Source organism: Mytilus californianus, unplaced genomic scaffold (assembly GCF_021869535.1).
Source record: "Mytilus californianus isolate M0D057914Y unplaced genomic scaffold, xbMytCali1.0.p SCAF_4, whole genome shotgun sequence".
In the NCBI taxonomy this organism is placed as follows: domain Eukaryota; kingdom Metazoa; phylum Mollusca; class Bivalvia; order Mytilida; family Mytilidae; genus Mytilus; species Mytilus californianus.
The window spans coordinates 36639504-36660521 of record NW_026262690.1 but is presented as its reverse complement, the minus strand read 5'-3'; the positions used below and the strand labels follow the sequence as shown (position 1 = coordinate 36660521).

Sequence of the window (21018 nt, the reverse complement as noted above, 5' to 3'; positions counted from 1 at the left end):
CTTCCGATGAACTTTTTTAGAAAAAGGACGAGACGTTCTTTGACATAACCCTGGTTCATCAACCTTCTTCTCAGACACTGGTGACGTTTTATTAAGTCTGAGTAGCAACTGCAAGCTCTTGAATACCAAATGAGTTAGAAAATGTATATCCCATATGCAGGTGAAGTTGGTATATTGCTACTAAGGTGGGGGAAGTTGATAATTTCAAAATTAAAATCGTATCGTTTGTCATAGATTCTGGTACTGAGATTACCGCTTATTTCAAATTCGAGGTATAAGTCTAAAAATGAGGCGGAGGAAGTCGTGTCTGTTGGTTCTTTAATTTCTAGTTCTGGAGGATATATTAATGGAACCCTATCAGAAAAGTTTGGATTGTTAATGGAAAGAACATCACCAATATATCTGAATGTGAAATTAAATGATATGGCTTCTTTGATCTTCTTGTTTTTGACAAGTGTCTGAAGGAACTCCGACTCATATGAAAATAAGAAGAGGTCGGCAAGGAGAGGAGCACAGTTCGTTCCCATAGGAATGCCGACAATTTGTTAGAAAAGTCTACCTCCAAATTCAAGAAATATTTATATCGTATGCTATCATTTTTATATTGAAAAGCATTGTGGATTATTTCTTTTAGACGATTTTTCAATTTCACATGGGGAATGGTGGTATACATGGTTGAAAAATCAAAAGTTTTGATAGAATTAATTTCAGAGAAAGATCGAGAATTAAAATTATCCAGAAGTTAGAGTTTTTTAGAATCCACATATGGTTAATACCACTACGCAAGTAAACAGTTTCACAATATTTCTGAAGACCCTCTTTCACTGCGGACATATTTTTTGCCAATCTAATGGACAATTCCTATGTAGAACATGCAGATGTACTGTTGTTTGTATGGAATTTTGTGAAGGTTAGTTATCCAATACAAACAAGGTAAGTCCATATATTTGCTGTTCAATGTAAAGTTCATTGAAGCCATGAAGGACTTATGATTCGCCAAAATCTCATCCTTGTCAAATGATATGTTTTTGTATGTGGAATTACCTGAGTGCTCATTTATTTCTAATTCTTTTACAAGACACTCGTAGTAGTACGATTTACATACACAGACAATATTATTTGAAGCTTTGTCCGCAGGAACAGCAACATATTTATCGTAAAGAGATGATAGACATTTCAAAGCTTCTTTGTCTCTGAAAACGGACTTTGGTCGATCATTCACACAGTTTTTCAACTTATAAATTCGACGTTTTATCAGAGACCTGATTGTTTTGACCCATTCTGACAAAGTGTCCAGTTTAACCTTCTTCTCGTTTAGCCCATGTTTTGGCGTAGTCCTCAATGGAATCCATAATTATTTTGAAGTTATGGTTCCAATTCATGTGTTGGGGTTCTGAAAATGCCCCAAAAACTAACAAGGGTTCGAAAGTTATAGTATTTCCAACTGATTTTTTTAAATTTGTTCTTATGTTGTGCTGTTACATCGGTGTCCTAAACTAGGGATAGTTAAGTGCTCGTAAACATGATTAATCCCATTTTTAATGTACAGTCCGGGTCAGGAGCCTGTAATTAAGTGGTTGTCGATGGTTGTTGTCTGCCAAATGTTTTTCCTTTATGGATTTCTCATATAGCCTTGTACAGCTTACTATACGTTATAAAAATAAAAGGAGATGTGGATATAACTCATTGAGACAGCAACAAAACGACAAAAATAAACAAAACATACATTATGTATGCTTTCAACCGTCTTGCTAACAAATTTCAAATGAAATTAAACTATTAAATTTGGGCGTTCGAAGCGCTTTTCTGGATTTCCTTCATCAGGAACGCTTACACCTAAACATTTGAAAGCCAAAAATGAATAAGACCTAAACAAATGAAGATCTATAGGGCCAAAATGGAAAATTTGTCCTTCAAATCTCATACCGTTCGGCTAAATACTGTGGCTTCATTATTATTCGTGGGATAACAATTTTCTTGGATTTTCTTGGTATAGGTAAACCACGAATTTAAATGTTTAACGCAGTACAAATTTTCTATAGGCTTGTTAGCAAACCTTTGCAAAACCTTAATACCAAGTATCTACGAAAATACAATTTTTTCTCAACATATGAAAATTGGTACTCACGAAAATAAATGAATCCACAGTAGACTAATAGATTAAGGTTATAATTAAACTGTTGTTGTTCATTCATTGCGTCTGGTAGTTTTGGTATATATTAATTCACTTATTGGAAAAGAGAGATAAGTAATTTTTAGATTTTTTTCCAATGAAATTCGGTAATTTTTTTTCTATTCGTTTTTTTCTATTCTGCTTATGTCAATGTTGTCTGGAACGTTTCGAAGTACAGCCGCCGATATTCTATGGCAATATGTATTGCCATAGAATTTCATAACAACAAGTACTTTGATGTAGCTCGACATACAATGGGTCCTATCTCCTGACCTCCTAGAGAAAGATTTACATGCACTTTGTTACCTATTCTGTAGTTAAATATGTGATCAAAATTTAAAAATGTATGATTAAAGATGTTTTATCACTAAAATAGTTTAAAAGATATATTATAATTGTTTCTGAGAGGACGCTAATAATTTACAGTAAAACGATGCTCTTTTTCATGACTTTTTAATGACGTCTTCAATAATTATCATTCTAAATGTTTCGTTTTATTTCTAAATTAGAAAATTAATATTTCAATTGAAAAAACGGTCACTAAAATTGTAAGTTGTAGAGTTTTTCATATTGCAAAAAAAGATCAAGTGTGACTCATTTTCATGTTGTTTTTTTTTCTTTCTATTTTTGGAGTCGTTGCCTTTATATTTTATCAACCTTAGCATTTTTACGTTGTTTTGTTTGTTGATTTGATTTTAACTATGCATGCCATCATTTGTCAGAAAAAAGAAACATCGATGCAGTTCTTCATTCTTTACAAAAGTTTAAGAACGGATAGATTTAAAACAGTTAAACAAAAGTTCGCTGATAATTGTATTGTTTTCAAAGTCCATAATCATTTCGGTTATTAATTTGGTACAGGTACATATCTGCAACAAAAAATAAGGTTATGACCTTTCATTTAATTAGTTTTTTTGTTTTATTTTGTTTTGTTTTTTTTTTTTCATGCTTTTTGGCCTGTGTTAGTGTTTTGGTAGAGTGATTGTTAGTTAAATTCTGTTTAAATTTGAAAAGATTCTGGCGTTCATATTTTACATCAATATCGTAACGCCTCTGCATATAAAAATACTTTAAATATGCATTTGTATCTTATTATATATGTATTATCAATTGCAAAGTGTGTTTCATTTATTTAATTCTTGATATGAGACTGTATTTTGATTTTGACTGCAATACAATTCATAGGTAAATTACAGTTTAATCAAGTTATTCCACATGTCATTCATTCTAGCACCGTCGTTCAAACCGTTTATTTATCTTTTGGTTGATTAGGGAAGACTTTATATACTAATTGTAAGGCTCATTTTTACATCAAATATTTGTTATTTGCTTCGTTAGACATCCATAATTTTCTACAAAGTCACAAACACAATAAAATTCAAACTGTTATTTTGCTATTATTCTGACAGTTTGTGCTAATAAAATATCGTTTTGTTTTACATGCAAAATGATTTCGCAATTAGTTAACTTAAAAGGGTTTCAGCAATTCCTGCATTCTAACAATGCCTGCATATTAATATATGTATTATTGATAATGGTAATTAAAATAAAACAATGTAAGTTTGAACAATACATAGTGTGTTTCATGTTTCTTTTAAACTTCAGCTAAAGATTGAATATTCTTTATCTCTCCTAGATATCCAAATTACTTTGTCATAAAAACAATTTTGTTTTCCCGAGTATCTAAATTGCTCTGTGAATTGTTTTTTCTAAATCACCAACTTCTATTCAAATATCATTCAAAATAAGGATTTATGTGCGGCTTACTATGATTTGGTACATATAAAATACATGTTTTCATTTTACTGAGAAAAAAATCTTTTTTTTTTTAAATAAACAAAAGAATATTTCAACAAATAGTCGGCATTCAACTGTACACCTATTCTCGTTGGCTAGGTTCTTAATATGAGGTGATTTAATACAGGAGCGGTCTCAACAAGAATGAAATGGAGTGACTTTCAGCATTATATTTTTACATCACATTTCAGTAAAAAAGGATGCTTTTATTGAAGAATTTAATTTCCAGTCCGAATGATAATTTCACTTTTTGAAGTTAAAAGAGAACTCAAGATATATATCTTAGCCTGCTTCATACTTAAACCAGACCACGAAACAAGAGAGAATAGATACCAAGTAGAAAATCCTACTCCATTAAACGAATGCAATTGACAGTACGGACTAGTTGAGGAAAATAATATCACAAGAAAGTCTAAATTAATTTCAAATTTGATGCATCAACATTCTAGCTACACCTTTATTCATATATTTCTAAGCTGATAAATATTACAGAATTTGTGTTTGCAGAACTTCCTCAATAGAAAATAGCTCCTTTAAAGAAACTACAGAACCAAGAGTTTCTTCTGGTGAAATATTTTCAGTCACATTTATGAGTTTTTTCACCATTACAGGACATCTGTGTTCCATTTCTGAGAGTCACATTCCCCTCATTATTCCTCTGACATTTGATAGACTTAGCACTTGATTATATACAGTTTGAGAAAAGCTTGACGGGTGAAAAATTGTGAAGCAGGAGCTGTTTATTCTTCCAGAGAATGCCAGTCAACTTAAAGTTTTTGTGGGATTTGTTTTGCTCAATCGTTATTCGTGTTGCTCAATCGTTAGGTTTATTTGTATTGTTTTGTGGTGATTTAATTGTCTGTTCATTTTTCTTTTGACAATAATGGTGTTGGTCCTTCTTCGATTTTCACCTTTTTATTACCATTTTGAAATATTCTTTACTTTTTTTATTTAAAACTATACGTACCTGTTTATTCTGTCATAGATTTTTGTCAATTATAGCAACAAAATCATCTATTGTTCTTACATATAGCCCTTTATCGCTATCTTTAATCATAAAAAAATAAAATTCAATTACAATTTGAATACTACCAAAGTAATGGGAGTTTATTAGTGAATTATATTTAATTAATAATTATTTTATTTATTGATTAATTTATTCATTCATTTACAAGTAATACCGTTCATACAAATAAATAATGCTGATTTTCCTTCCCTCGCGTAATTAAATTTTAATGTATCCGATAATAAGATCCAGAATATTTAATTAATTCAAATCTACACAGGATAAAATATAACTTTACGACTTATCACATTGAAGCACCTGGGAACACCCTCAGTTTTTCAGTCGGGTTCGTGTTGGTCTTTTGGATGTTTTTTTTTGTTCCATGGCGTTGTCAGTTTGTAATCAATTACAAGTTTGAATATCCCTTTGGAATCTTCAGCCTCTTTTTTTTAATGGAAAATACATTGTTTGCCCTCAATTGAAGTTCCGTTTAGGAATAATAGATCATATCATTATTATATTACAGGAGATAACACAGTTGATATTGAAATACACATTAAATTTCTATGATTTAATTTACTATTTTCAATGTAAATAAAAGAGATGTCAGGTATACGGAATAAACATAACACATAGACGAATTAAATAGTTAAAATGACATATAAAGAGCAACATAAAGGCTTCAACAATAACTGGCAGATGTTTATAGAATATGTCTAAAAGAGGTAAAATATACCAAGGGGCAATGAAAAAACCCATAAGTCTAAATAAAACAGACAATATCATGAACAAAAAGAGGAAACGACGAAAAGACATGCTACAGTTATGATACGTCTCATTTTGGGATGTCACAATCGAGGAAAATAAGATGGCATTGTGACTTCGACTGTTGAAACATATCCGTGTTCATCTGTGACAAATATTTATTACAACGTACACAAAACCTACGAAGGGATGACGTTAATTTTACTTATAGGACCCCTTGGTACAATAGGTTCCTAGTGAGCAGTAGCCATCTATCAAGGAAAGGAACCTCAACCTCTGGAATATCGTATGAATTGGGAGATATATATTATATATGCAGATGTTGCTGATATGTTACTTCATAAAAAATTAAAATCCACGCGATTGGAAAGCTGAAATCACCTTTTTTTACGTCAGGTTCACATCCGACTTCATTGTTATTTTCTGGATGTAAGACAAAATATGTGGTAAACTTAACTGTATCTTTTATTCTTTATTCCAAGTTCAATGGGACAGATGCGTTCACCAAACTTTGAATTATCTGTAGTGAGAGGACATTATCTATATAGGAAAAATGTAATTTTGCTTACGACCATCCACCATCCTTCATTGAGGAGTCATTATTTCCCTCTTTTACTTAAATCAATTCCAAAAACCAATTTAGAAAATAAACATTTTTGGCACCTCGTCGTATTGCAAGTTAGATTTAAAATGTTATTGTCACTCAATAAGTCAAGTAAAATTGCCTCATTTAATTTTAGAAGTAGAACCGCAACAATAAATAATTTTAACACCCCTTAACTTTGGGTATTTGTTAAAATATTGCACCAAACCTGTCAACTACAGCTTCTTCCCAATTGAAAAATTATAATAAGGTTGCATGAATGATTGGTTTTTATCACTTGTAAACTGAAAAGAAACATTCCCTTCTGTGAGTATGCAATCTTTATTAAAAGTTTCGGTTTACATTCTTTAGAGATATGATCAGTTTTTAAAATCTTACTTTTGTCATCTTTTTCAGCGCTATCTTTTCCACCTCCTCCAAGTCTTCTCTCTTTTGGTGGGGGTCTTTTCTATCCTGAACATAAAAATAAAAAAAATAAAAACAATCTTATATGCGTATTCCGTTACAATAACAATAACAAAAAAACGGATATGATTTTACAAAGGAAGTATTTACTAGGTCACATGAACATTTGTATTTACTCAGTTTGCACGCCAATAATGTTGTGTTGAGCTTCTCATAGATCAAAAACAGCATATTGCACAGGGCATACAGCATGTTACTAAAAATACATTCTAGAAATCCTCAATTTTACATTGTTAATGTAATATTTGTTTGTTTAATAGTATAACAATTGTAGCCTTTGGTTGAGGTAAATGTACCTACAGTTCTGATCGTCTCATCAATTTAAAATTTTGATGTATTCATAAATTTCAGAGACTAGCATCATGGCAATTTCACGGATATAATTATTTTGGGGGTGGTTTCGGAAGGAGGGGGACTTGAAACTTGTATATGTTTTCTCTATGTCAAAAATTCTGCATTGTTAATATTGAAATCATGACCAATGAATGAACAGTGATTTTGTGTGTCAACTGTCGACTGCAAAAGAAAAAACATATACTTATTTATCCCCACGTTTTCCTTTTTTGAAATCCTCATAACGTAAGTTACGAAGAGATCAACCCGATTTTTGGTTGGTGTCGTGTTGCTCAGTCTTTAGTTTTCATTGTAGTGTTTTGTATACAGTTTGTCTTTTCGTCATTTTTCGTTTTTTGCCGTGGCTTTGTCAGTTTGTTTTCGACTTATTATTTTGAACATCTCTTTGGTATCTTTCGCCTCTCTTTTACGAGTAGCGGCTTCCCCCAAATGAACCTAAGGGATTTAGTGTAATAGCATGATAACCCATTTTTAAGTTGCGCCACCGTTTAAAACTGGCTAGAGTACTAGCAACTGTTAACAGAAGAAAAATCGAAACCATCAGAGGTGAAAAGCATTAAAGTCCTTTTAAAAGCTTCTCCAAAATTCAGTTATTCTACTCATTGAGAAATAAAAATTTTAGTGATCAGCATCATAGCATATTCACGAATTTAGGATTCTTGTAGATATAACAACATTGTTCGCTATGAGAAATATTCTGCATGGTAAATCTTGGAGTCATGAACATTAAACTACAATTAAAAATGGCAATAAACTGTTCAGAACGGACATATTGATGAAACACTATCTTCACCAATTCCCGTGTTTTCCATGTTGAGGTAAATGTTATTTAAGATACGCTCATCCTCTTTGTCCAAGTGAAAGAGGACCAATAAAGAAGCAAAATTTCTTTTTTGTCTGCAAACAATAATGACGTACAAAGTTGTGAATACCAACAAGGTTATAAATACGACTTGAAGCATGCGCTATCAATGTGAATTCAGTGAGAAAAATAATACAATGTAACATGTATAAGTTTTTAGAAATATTGTAAAATGAGAAAAAAGGAATGTAAATTAAATGCATATTTTGACGATGTATCCAAGTCCTATACTTTGTCCTCTTCACATTCCGATTATCGTGCTATCATTAATTGGGCCGTCGAACACAGTAAGTCCATTTAGAATTATTGCACTTAAATCGACGCGTCGTTTTTATGTATTTGTGTTGCTCAAGATGAACATTTCCGATTTTTTAAACTCATGCGCTACAGGTATGACCTACTCTTTCGACATTGATGTATTAAAACAAATAAAAAAGACCATAAAACAAAGCATTTATATAGTTTTCTTTTAATTGATTCTTGTATCTGTCTTTCCTGTTGCTTCATTCCATTTATTTGCGAAAAATATTTTCTCAGCTGCATAATCATTATGTTTTTCTTGGCTATAACATTGCTTTTTCATATCTTCAACAGTTTAATTTAATAATGATTCTAATAGATTGAACACCACCACCTCAAAAATTCCAGACAGGTATGATAGCGAGAACTTATATTCAAGTTCCCCTGTGAATTCATCCCTTCTTTATGTTACACCTCATCATTCTATCTTATCTCTGGTTATATTCGGAAAATTAATTTAATATCAAATGTTAATGTTTTATTGAAGAAAAAAAAATCAACTATAGGTCACCAAACAGCCTTCAACAATTAGCAAAACCCATACTCTATAGTCAGCTCTAAAAGACCTCGACATGACAAAATGGGAATCTATAAAAGGTCTCGACATGACAAAATGGGAAACATTTTAAACGAGAAGACCAAAGGCATGATTAATGTACAAAACAATTAACGAAAAACAAATATGACAGACAGCAACCAACGACAACCAATGAATTACAGGCGTCAAACTTGGAATAGGAACAAAAAGAATGTGGCGGGATTAAACCTGTCAATGAGCGCTCAGTCCTCCCCTTACCAATGACAGTGGTGTTACATCACATCATAAGAACAAACTGCATATATCCGTTAAAAATGGCTTAACTCAACAGATTGGTACCAAACACAAATATCTTACCTACATAAAAAACAAAAACAAAAAACAGAAAGTATACCGATCTGAGATTACTCGCAAGTACTCAAATCTTGTTCAAAGACAATGACAACTAATGCATAAATCATTGTCTCCCATACTAAATAATCAATCAGTACACATTCAACGTATTTATTGTAAAGACGTTTATGAAATACAAGAAAATATGGATTTAGTAGAAATCGTCCTTATTTGACTTAAAAAGCAAAATGTGTATAAGGCCCGAGAACACAGTTATTTCGTAGTGCATTTCTTTTAGACAATAAATTCAAATTAAAAAAATCGCACCTGCTCTATCTCAAAAAGATTTTTACAGTGTAGTGTACTACTATTGATACAAATAATATCAAAATTATAGAAACTTCTACCAGCTCTAACTCAAAATATTGACAATTCTGTGTTAAGGGGGGCTAAAAATCAGTTTGACAGCTTCCGACATTCTAATTTTTGACCTTTTTTAACTGGACCAAATCACTACTTAACATAAAGATTCAGCACCCAAATTTTTTTAACATGTAATTTCATCCCCTTACGTAATATTTCAAGCATAAAATATCAAGAAATAAATTGGGAAAGTGTATCAAAAAAAATGCAAGTTATACACTGTTCACACTAGGGACTATATTTGTAGACAACGAAAACCAAAGGACGATAACTGTGTCCTTGGACCATATTATTTTTTTAAAATACCATAATATCAGTAAATGGTATTGAATAGATGTAGGACCATACATTTTCATTACTGTATAGCAATACATCATATTAATTATGTTTTAAATTATCAAACACAAAATCAATTTAAGTTCCGATAAACGCAATATTAAAAAATCTAACAAGGGTGATATCCCGATTTTAATAAAAATTCTCGATGTACAGTCTGACTTTCAAACCAAATCTTTCTATCTATGAAAAAAAACCAACTTAGTAAAAGTTTTAAGTAATTTGTGGTAATACAATCCTTAGTTATTTATCACTTATACATAGATTACGTTCATTGAAATTTAAAACGTCACTTACTAGAAACCAAGATGAAACGATATGTGAAGGCTTTATTTTGTAGTTTCAGTAGCCATTACATAGGGTGCTATTAATCCCATTAGAGACATAACAATCAAAACAAAAATCATACATATGTATCTTTTAAAAAAAAACAGCTGTTTTTTTTTAAATCTTTATCGTTGTATTTTTGTTTGTATACTTATCAAATACTAAAAAATAAAATGAAAGTTCACATGTTTTTTTCCATGTATTTGACCCTATGTAATAAGTACCTTAGCTATATCATATTAAGCTGCTAGTAGTAGCCTGCTTCCCAAGAAAGGTCGGTTTTCCTATCACGCAAAAGTGACTAAAACACTTAAAATCCTAGCTTAAACCCTGATAAGGGTGACAGTCAAATGTTCAGAATAAGTCTTTAGGTGAGATGTGATAGTGACATTTTATGTACTATTTTACTCTCAGTGGAGCGTATGTCCTGAAATGCAGAAGCATTTATAATTCCATTCTATAGAACATCTATATGTAGTATTAACGTGATACCACTACACATTGTTTGCTGCTTTTAAAATTGGACTAAACAAATACAAAAAGCTTTGCGAATACTTAAAATGAATGTATTACTTACCCTTTAATTATCGAAGTATGGTACATGTATACGAATTTCCACAATATTCAGACATTTATTTAAATAGGAATCAAGTGATTTTTTGTCAGATTTCTTCCGTTTACACCACTTTTTACAAAAAGTGGAAGGAACATCTTTAATGACCTATGGGGCCCTTTATAGCTTGCTGTTCGGTGTGAGCCAAGTCACCGTGTTGAAGGCCGTACTTTGACCTATAATGGTTTACTTTTACAAATTGTGACTTGGATAGAGAGTTGTCTCAGTTGCACTCATACCACATCTTTTTAAAGCTATTAACGACACTCTTTCCAACTGATGGACGATATTGTGGTGCTTTTTCCAGAAAAGTTTATAGCCTCTAGGCATTACGCTATTTTTAATTTCATGCAGAGTCGGCATGGATGAATATATATGTGTTCAAAATCACCAAATTTTTTGTTCTTAAACAATTTTGATAATTAGTATGGATTAGGAGGTATATGTACTATGCATATATTGTTCCCAATTAAGTGAACAATATACTAGAAAATGTTCTAAATTAATCATGTGTACACACCTGAACTGCAAACGGCAAACATACAACAGATGTATTCCCGCTAGTTACATGTTAATTTAATTTTCAAAAAGCATTTTACAGGCAGGTTATATTAATTTTGTTATTATGTTTATTTAGACGATATGAAATTGTCGTTAATCATCTAATTTTGTCATTATTTTGTTTGCCATGGAAATTTAAAACGTGGGGAAAACAGAAGAGCACACTTTCTGATAGCATGTTACAGTAGAAGGAACTGTTTCCACATGTGATATTTAAGGTACGTTTCAATGTTTGTATTCTTCCATATAGTCTGGAAAAATCAGCAGATTTTTTTTCTAATTATTACAGGCATCACGCTTTTGTGTTTATAAATATAATGTATAACCTATACAATGCATTCATTTATTAAATTTTGTTATGCCATACGGGTCAACTTTTTCGCACACAAGTGTATGTTTGTGTAAATTGATGGTTTACATATCGGATGTTTTTATTTATCATGCATACAAATTCACCTTTTGATTCAACGCTTTGTTTAAATTTCGGATATAAAGAATATATATTAAAGTTGTGTATATAATTGTGCGTAAAAGACTTAGATATGAGTTTCCGTTTCCTTTGGTCGTTGCTCTCTCGTCCCCTCTCTTTTAACTAAAATTAAATGTAAGACTGTTAATTTGCATTTTGTATTGCTTTTAAGTTACAACAATGTATCAAAATTGTCTCAACAGTATTTGCAGAGCTGTACATGTACACCATTTTAATTTTATGGATATTGTTATATGGAAAACCATTATTCTTTAATTAAATCTTACCATTTTTTGTTTTAACTCTGTGCTATGAAAATAAACTGACCGTACTTTGACCTATAATGGTTCAATTTTATAAAATTTGACTTGGATGGAGAGTTGTCTCATTGGCACTCATACTACATTCTTCTTATATCTATATATTCGGAAATCCATTAACCTGCACCAGAACAGATGCAGTTGCCTTAAATAACGATTTAAATGCTTTTGCTGTTATTTCAATTAAATTAATATAATGCTGCCTCTGACACTATTGCATCTAGAAATGAACTAAATCTAATCCAGATGTTTCTTGCTTCCAGTTAATTTAGTTTAAATTCAATTAAAAAGGTTTCAACTAAAGTTTGGTTGTGTTTGCAAAAAAATTACTAAGCGGAACTGAAAAATCTCAAGATAAAGTCTCATGAAACATGATTTTCTTCCTTAACAAATAGTATCAAGTTTTATATTGCTGTTGATGTTTATGTTAATCTGTCACATCAAGTACGATTAAAGGCGACAAATGTGAAAATAATTACATTTTATTATTTGAACAATGATGTTTATTTATAATTTTGTAGGATCAAAGACAGATATGAATGTGTTAATTGTGGTAACCTTTATTCTAAATATAGCAATCGTTTCATTACATGCATTCAATGTCAACGCAACGAATTTATTTTACCAGTATGCACTTATTTGTGGACCGAACTTTCATAATAGTTCTTCAAACATCTGGTCTTTTCCGTCAGTGCCAAAGCAATTAAATATTTGCGAGGAATGCAATCGTAGTCTAGACTGCAGTGCTTCTAACTGTTGCCCAGATATAGAATTATATCGTCAAATAGGGCAATGTGAAAGCAATATAATATATTCATCAGAACCGAATGAAATTTATAATGAATACAGAATGTTATCTACGTGTCCCCACAATACAAGATCAACACTTAATGAACTATGTGTGAAGAGACGAAGCATTCAACAAAAAATTCAGGATGCACCTGTCACGTCTAGATTAACAAGAATATCATTTCGAAACAAGTTTTGTGCTCTTTGCAACAATGAAACGGATTATATACCATGGGATGTTGATATCATTTATACATGTCATGGTGCTTCTGAACATTTAACCGCTAAATATGTTGTGGAAACTATTGTTAGTCAAAAGTGTGGAGCAATTAAGTATCGTCCGGGCATAATAGGTGTGATTCAATGCAATAAAACTGATTTTTCCTTAATTCATACATGTAACGTCACTAGAACGTGGTTGAAATTTGATAAAGACATCGAATTTGCATGTAACAAATTTGAAAATAGATTTAAATATTATAAAAATATATTTTGCTATATTTGCAATCCTCCTGTAACATTTCAAGAAAGATTGATCATATCAAAGTGCAATTTAACAGGATTATGGACGGAATATAGCCGAGATATAGAAAATGCATGCAGAATAGCCGAACAAAGTAAAGCCACATATCCTTATAAGAATATATTTTGTTATATTTGTAATAATCACAACATACCGGAGAAAAATGTGTTTCACTTGGAGACTTCCTTACATTCTTTCAAGTATTATTTATTTGATAATTCCAATTATAAAGATAATCACAAAAAAGAGAACGAAACATTTGACTCAGAGAGTACTGCAAACGGCCACGAATTTTACCGGTGGCATACTATGTTATCCTGTCCAATGTCTCTTCCTGTAAGTGTTCTGGAAAAAAACTACTCAACTTTTGAAAAACTTAGCATGATAGAATATTGCAATATAACTAAACAAGACATCGACATGTTCGTCATAGATAAGGAGAACCATTCCGTTTTAATACTGTTGAAAATGTACTGGGCATTTGTTTTTTCAACAAATTACATTATTTATTCAATTGGCAACGATACGCAAATACGTCGTACGGATTGCTCAAAGGTGCACATGTATTTAAGAATATTTACACCACAGTGTGAATCTTTCATTCAAAAGGAAAACTATCGGTATCCATTAGAATACCTAATGTGCATTTGTTCTGTAGAAAGTAAGACGAATTGGTTCGGACCAGGTGTTACTGTTGTAAAGCCTGCATTTAATATCTTCCGTATAAAATCGTATTCAACCCTTGAAAGCCAATGCCGTGAAACACAGACATATGATCATTATAAGGTAGGTTTACTTATGTAATTCGAATCTTATCACACTTAAAACATGTTCCGTATAGTTGAAAGTACTTTTTAACAAGATTTCATAATTTCAATAAATAAATAGATAATATAATAATAAACTGAACCGTAAAAATCCGACAGCCATTTTGGTACTCTTGATAGTCATAGGCTACTTCAAATGTAACAAAAATGTTGAATTTGCATTATGTACTGGAATGGCTAAGTTTTACTATTAAAAACGCGTTGAAAGAGACTTATAAAGAAAACTTCATAGTAAAAGTGGCACAGTTTTAGCCGTAAAGGGAGTTTCTATGGGAAATTGCATTGTCTATTTAAATAAAAACGAGTCATTAACCAATCTAAACATCTCAATACAATTCCTAAGATACAATTTTCCTTTTCTTTGGAACGTATAGGGTTAATATGAAATAACAGAACAAAGTAAGTTGATTTTTCTAAACTATAATGGCTTCTGCAGTGAAATAATGTTCTTTATATAAATGTTTCATGTTTCGGGAGTTCTGATCAAAAGTGACGAAAATGTCATAAGAGCTTGCCAGCTGTAAACGACAAAAATGTCGTTTTGGTGTCGATAGGGTTAAACAAGCAATAACCAATCAATCAATCCTTTTATTAATATTGAGATTAACTAGACGATACCCGCGAAATCGCGATACAATTGGGCAAGTGTTAAAACAAAGAGTGTCAAGGGTGCCTGTGTTTACACATAAAAAGGGGAGGGGTCCGGACGTTGGGTGCCTGTGTTTACACAGAAAAAGGGGGGAGAATCACTTCGACATGTTCAACGTCCATTTCATTTTTGGACAGTTCTGCACCTGAGTAAAAAGGGTTAATGTCGTTTAATTTAACAAAATGATACATTTACAATACAATACAGGATCCTTATAGGCCTAACTGTCCTATTTTCTATCTTTTCTTCCTATTTTACTTGGATTTCGCGAGCAGTACGTCGACTGAGCATGCGCGAAAGCGTATAAGACTTGGATCGATAACGGTCTCCGAATTTGGATATTTTCTCAAAAATTGGCGTTTTCTGTGGAAATAAGATTGTTACAAAGACAAATTTAAGAAGTACAAAACACAACATTTATACGTCATATCACAAATATTTCCGACTTTGTATGGTTTCAGAGGAGTTGCGGCTCAATGAAATCGGTCTCTTCCTTTAGTAGTATAGATATCTTCTTCAAAGCTTAGCTTTTGATTCTTCTTATTTAAAACACATATTATGAATCATTTTCGTTAGCCAAGGGTTACGATCCAGTTCCCTCCTCTCCACCCTTGGCGGATTAAGATAGAATTTCAGATCCATGAGGTACGGATTTCCATTGGTCGCAGTTATAACTGGCTGTATTTAATCAAAAAGCGCCTTTTAGATGATCACGTGTAAATGTAGAAAATATAAACAAACAATTGCCACGTGCTGATTGTACAATAAGTCTTTACCTCAAAAACAGAGGACGATATTTATTGACAATTGTAAAGTTCTTAATCAACTAATTGAAGTTCCTGGGTTTTTCTAGTGTCAATGTATATTTTCGGTTCCTGTCTCAAAAAATTATCTGTAAACACTAGACACAGACATTTTTACACCTCCACACTGAAGAGAGTTCAAGTACTGCCATTGGTCAAGAATGATGCAGTCGGAATGTACGGGACTTTTGACTACAGTTAGATTGCGCAGCATTACTATCACAAATATTGGCTTCGTCTGCCAAGGGTGGAGAGGAGTGTACTGGATCGTTACCCTTGGCTAGCGAAGATGATTATGAATTGGTGCTTCCAGTCTTATACTACAACTAACGTATAAGAAACGCGCACATGACGGACTATAGGTAAACACTACATTTGGTGAACTGATTGATTGGAGAAAAAACGTGTTAACAAATAGCAAAGGGGAAGGTTTGATAGGGACACCTTTTTGGCTCTCTATGAAATGAAGTGTCCAGACTTTATTAACTTGTTCATTTATTCATAAAATTGAAATAATTTTGAAAGGCTTGGATAAGTTTAATGTTTTTGCAATTTCAAGAACCAAAAAAACGGCTTTGATAAAACATCCTCTTAAAATCGTTCGTAAAAATGTTACTCTGTCGAATGACGAGATCACACATTGAAAGATCGGTACATTGAAATACATGTTGATTACAATAGATGCTTTTGACTCTTTACCATACAACAAATAATGGGAAACACTTGTTCATACCTTAATTGATACTTCTACTACTTCAAACAAAAGGTGTACATGGTTTCTTTTGTATACAGCATATGTTTTTCATGATTGATTTGTCGTTGTCTAGTTCATATGCATTTCTGTTCCCACACCTTTTGAAGTACTGAGGCTTCGCTATACAAAAAATCAGTAAAATAACAAAAACACCGAACTCCAAGGGGAATTCAAAACGGAAATTCCTTTATAAAATGGCAAAATCAAAAGCTCAAACACATATAACGAATGGAAAACAACTGTCATATTCCTGACTTGGTACTGGCATTTCCTTAAGTAGAAAATGGTGGACTAAACCTGGTTGTATAGCTAGCTAAACCTCTCACTTGTATGACAGTCGCAATATATATATATATATATATATAAATACGCAGCCTCTGTTTGACATATTTTACCAGCTTATATCGAACAGTGCTGTTTTTATGGGAATGTATTTACACGTAGTTGTTGTAACATCTTAATCATTTTGGAATTTTAGAGTTGTGCCAGTTCCGATCTCTAATTACTATTTTCATTTCAGGCATGTCTTTGAGTAGTTTTTTTGGAAATTTAAAAAATTTATTAGCGTCTCTACATATGGTGTTCGGGTGAAACTGTTTCACTTTTTTTATTGTATAGAATGCAAGATTGCTATAGTTTAATAATCAATAGATTGATCTGATTCATTTTACATCGTGCTTATACTGATGAAGGATATCTGTTATCCGAAATATTTATAGTTACATTTGTTCGTTTATTGTCATTTTTTTTGTGATGTTGTACCCTTTTAGACTGGTTATATATTATATTGTGTAGTGTACTGTATCATATTTATATGGTCCATCGCCCCGTAAGATTTATCGTTAGCTATTATTCAGTCATTTAATATATACATATATATATATCTATGATTCAAATAGCGATGTTATGATCTTACGAAGTTCAGTTCTAGCCTATATATTATAAGCGCTGAGTTATGATATAGATAGTAATGTCAGAAACACATGCATATCTGTTCACACATGGTAGTTTTGTGGATGTCAAGTTTCAAATATTATGTGACATTTGCAATATATTCTGCTAGAAAATTTAAAAGGGACTTTTTCTACGGTAATTGCATAATTATTTACTTTTTTTTATTTTCAACAGGATATATGTCGTACGGCTGGATGCTTCATAAGTAAATATTTCCATCAAAAACGCTGTGTTGACGATTCGCTCTTTAATATTTCCGGATATACAATGCCACTAAAACTTGAGCAACTGAATAAAAGTGAGTTGATTATTGACAAAGTTATAGCCAACATGGAAGTACAATGTAATCGGACTATTACATTTTCAACCTATTTTTGTTTGAACGATTCTGGTAGCATATTATTTCTCCTGATAGAAGCTGTAAATCAAGTGAATCGTACTGATTTTGAACGTGGATTACTAGAATTCATATCTGGTGAATATATGTCCCAATATATAAATACCATAAATATGAGGGATAAAAGGATTATCGCAGATGTCATTTATAGTAGAAATCAGTCAATTTCATGTATTCCAAGGTTATATCCTCTTCTCTCTAAGCTATTATTATGCAGGCATATTGTTTTGAAGTTTAGTGAATACAGCACTGTCGATAACATCGTGAGAGTGAATGGATTTGTGAATGAGTTTCAATTATACGATTATCACATAGACACAAACAATGATCTGTGGCTTTGCTTGGATGATTTCGAATCTTTAAAAAATTCAAACGATTATACAGACGTCATATATTTTGTGGTATTTATTATCTGCAGTGTAGTATCGGCCATGTCTTTACTCATGACATTAACAACGTACTGTTTATTCCCAAAATTACGAACTGGTCCAGGTAAAAACTTAATGAGTCTATCTGTTTCACTTCTATTGCATCACATCACATTTATTCTGTTCATGACGACAAACGAAACCGGAACATTTTGTAAGATACTGGCCATTTCAATGCATTATTTTCTTTTGTCTTCATTCGGGTGTCTTTCTGTTTGTGCATGGCACATGTTCAAGATCTTTGGCACTGGAAGCATTGCTCGAACAATGGAGGCAAGCAGAAACAAACACTCAATTCGATGGTACATCACATTTTCCTATTTGTACGGATTGATATTGATTGTAACAAATATAATTATCTATGCGACAATTACTGATGGACAGTCTATAGGATACGGCGATAGGCATTGTTTTATTTCGTTTAGAGAAATGATATTTACTACTGTGATAACTCCACTTGTGATTTTGTCCGGAGCCGATATAATACTTTTTGTTATCACAGTCTACCGACTAAAAAACCGTCCACGTATCATGACTGCTGATACAGAGAAACGAAAAGATGTATGGATATTTTTAAAGCTATTTGCAACCACTGGATGTTCCTGGACACTTCTGTTGATAAACGCTTTCGTTGAAAATTCAACTTTGGCCTTACTTATTTCCTGTATAAATAGTTTGCAAGGTTTATACATATTTATAGCATACATCTGTAACAGACGCATTTATAATATGTATATATCTAAACTACGCCATGGAGAAAAAAGCAATAAGAAAAAGAGTTCCCCTTCGACTTCCTTGACATCTTTAACAAAAGTAAGAACGAATATAGTAAAACAAATTTCTCCATTAATTCAAAGGAAAGTCAACACTTAAAAACCTTGCATATTTTGTGTTCAATTTTAAATAATGTTCATGTAGCTCCAAAATATACTTTATTTTTTAACATTGAAATTGCTTTACATGCTTTTTTGAAATTTGAACAATTATCTTTATACTTTAAAAATTATGAAAATTTTCCAAAATGTAACCGCTTGACCATAAAAACTATTTTACTCCCAATTAAAGTTTTTTTTTCTAAATCGGAAATGCACATTTTTAATAAGGATGACATTTGAAGAAAATGTAAAAAAAAAGTCATTTTTCAAGTCAAAATTATAAATTGTTAGCAATTCCGTTTTCAGAATCCTTATGCTGAATTATATACTTTGGTCGCTATTTTAACCCCGTTCAACATATACTGGTATATTGCTACCCAAATTATTTGTTTATATCTGTTTTATTTTTATTTACTTTTTTTTTCTGCAAGAATGATGTTATCTATATATATAACATAAATAATAATCATTAATAAAACTATGAATTAGTTATCATATAAAGGAAACACTTTATTTGGTCTTGAATTGCTTATTCACGAAATCTTAATAAATCATACCATTCATACATTTTTTTGCCGATAAAAAATTCAACCTGTTAAGTGAACAAATATTAATCGTTTGGAATCGGACCTGAAAGTCCATTTAAGACTTTGAAATTAAATTTTCCACGAAAGTTTTCCTGTCAAAAAAATAACATAACGGGAAGACCTATCCTATCGTTTTGTTGTCTTGATTGTCATTCTTCGTAAGCAACTATGTATGAAATGTTTTCAATCTTTAGTTTGGTTCCACAGTCCTGAAATGACACCTTTCTGGAAGGGTAAATTTCTGTAGTCATAACAGCCATGATGTTTAGTTTGTCTGTTTCCTGGACAATATTTAATATGTAAATGTCCTAGAAACTTATCAGGGTTCAAAAGTTAGGGTATTTCCAACTGATTTTTATAACTTGTTCTTATGTTGTGCTATTACATCGGTATTCTAAATTGGGGTGAGTTGAGTGCTCGTAAACATGATAAACCCATTTTGTATGTACGGGTCCGGGGCCTGTAATTCAGTGGTCGTCGATGGTTGCTGTCTGCTAAATTTGTTTTTCGTGCATGGATTTCTCATATAGCCTTGTAGAGCTCGCCTCCGGGTGCGGAAAATTTCTCGATGTGTTGAAGACCCATTGGTGGCCTTGGGCTGTTTTCTGCTCTTTGGTCGGGTTGTTGTCTCTTTGACACATTCCCCATTTCCATTCTCAATTTTATACGTTATGAGATTAAAAGGAGGTATGGATATAATTCATTGAGACAGCAACAAAACGACAAAAATAAACAAGATTCATTATGTATGCTTTTCAACCATTTTTGTTTATTTTCCAAAAATTTTGAAATAGAAAAAGAAGAAATGGATATTTTTGTCCCCCGCGTAACGCGTTGCGGTGGACGTGGAAATACCGGGCGTCCGTCCGTCCGTATGTCCGTCCGTCCGATCTTCTTAGCGCCCTCACAGGTACAATTCTTGCCAGGTTTTTATAAAACTTATACTATAGGTTAATATCAGCAATATCTCGGACAAACTCTATAATGGTGGACGATCGACTTTTTAAAAAAGAGTAATGACCCTTGGAAATATTAAATTTATGGAAAATGGCCTCGTTAGCGCTCTCACGTGTACAATTCTTGCCAGATTTTTTTAAAACTTATACTATAGGTTAATATGAGCAATATCTCGGACAAGTTCTATAATGGTGGACGATCAACTTTTTTAAAAAGAGTTATGACCCTT

The 21018-nt window shown here is 32.0% G+C and overlaps 1 protein-coding gene across 1 annotated transcript; it reads left to right on the top strand.

Moving 5' to 3' along the window:
- The first annotated feature begins 11285 nt into the window (after nt 1-11285).
- On the top strand, nt 11286-19671 carry LOC127737975 (uncharacterized). The gene is made up of 3 exons (XM_052248943.1): nt 11286-11675; nt 12768-14344; nt 17720-19671. The coding sequence occupies exons 2-3, from the start codon at nt 12782-12784 to the stop codon at nt 19241-19243; spliced, it is 3087 nt and encodes a 1028-aa protein (XP_052104903.1). The 5' UTR covers nt 11286-11675; nt 12768-12781; the 3' UTR covers nt 19244-19671.
- The last annotated feature ends 1347 nt before the right edge of the window (nt 19672-21018 follow it).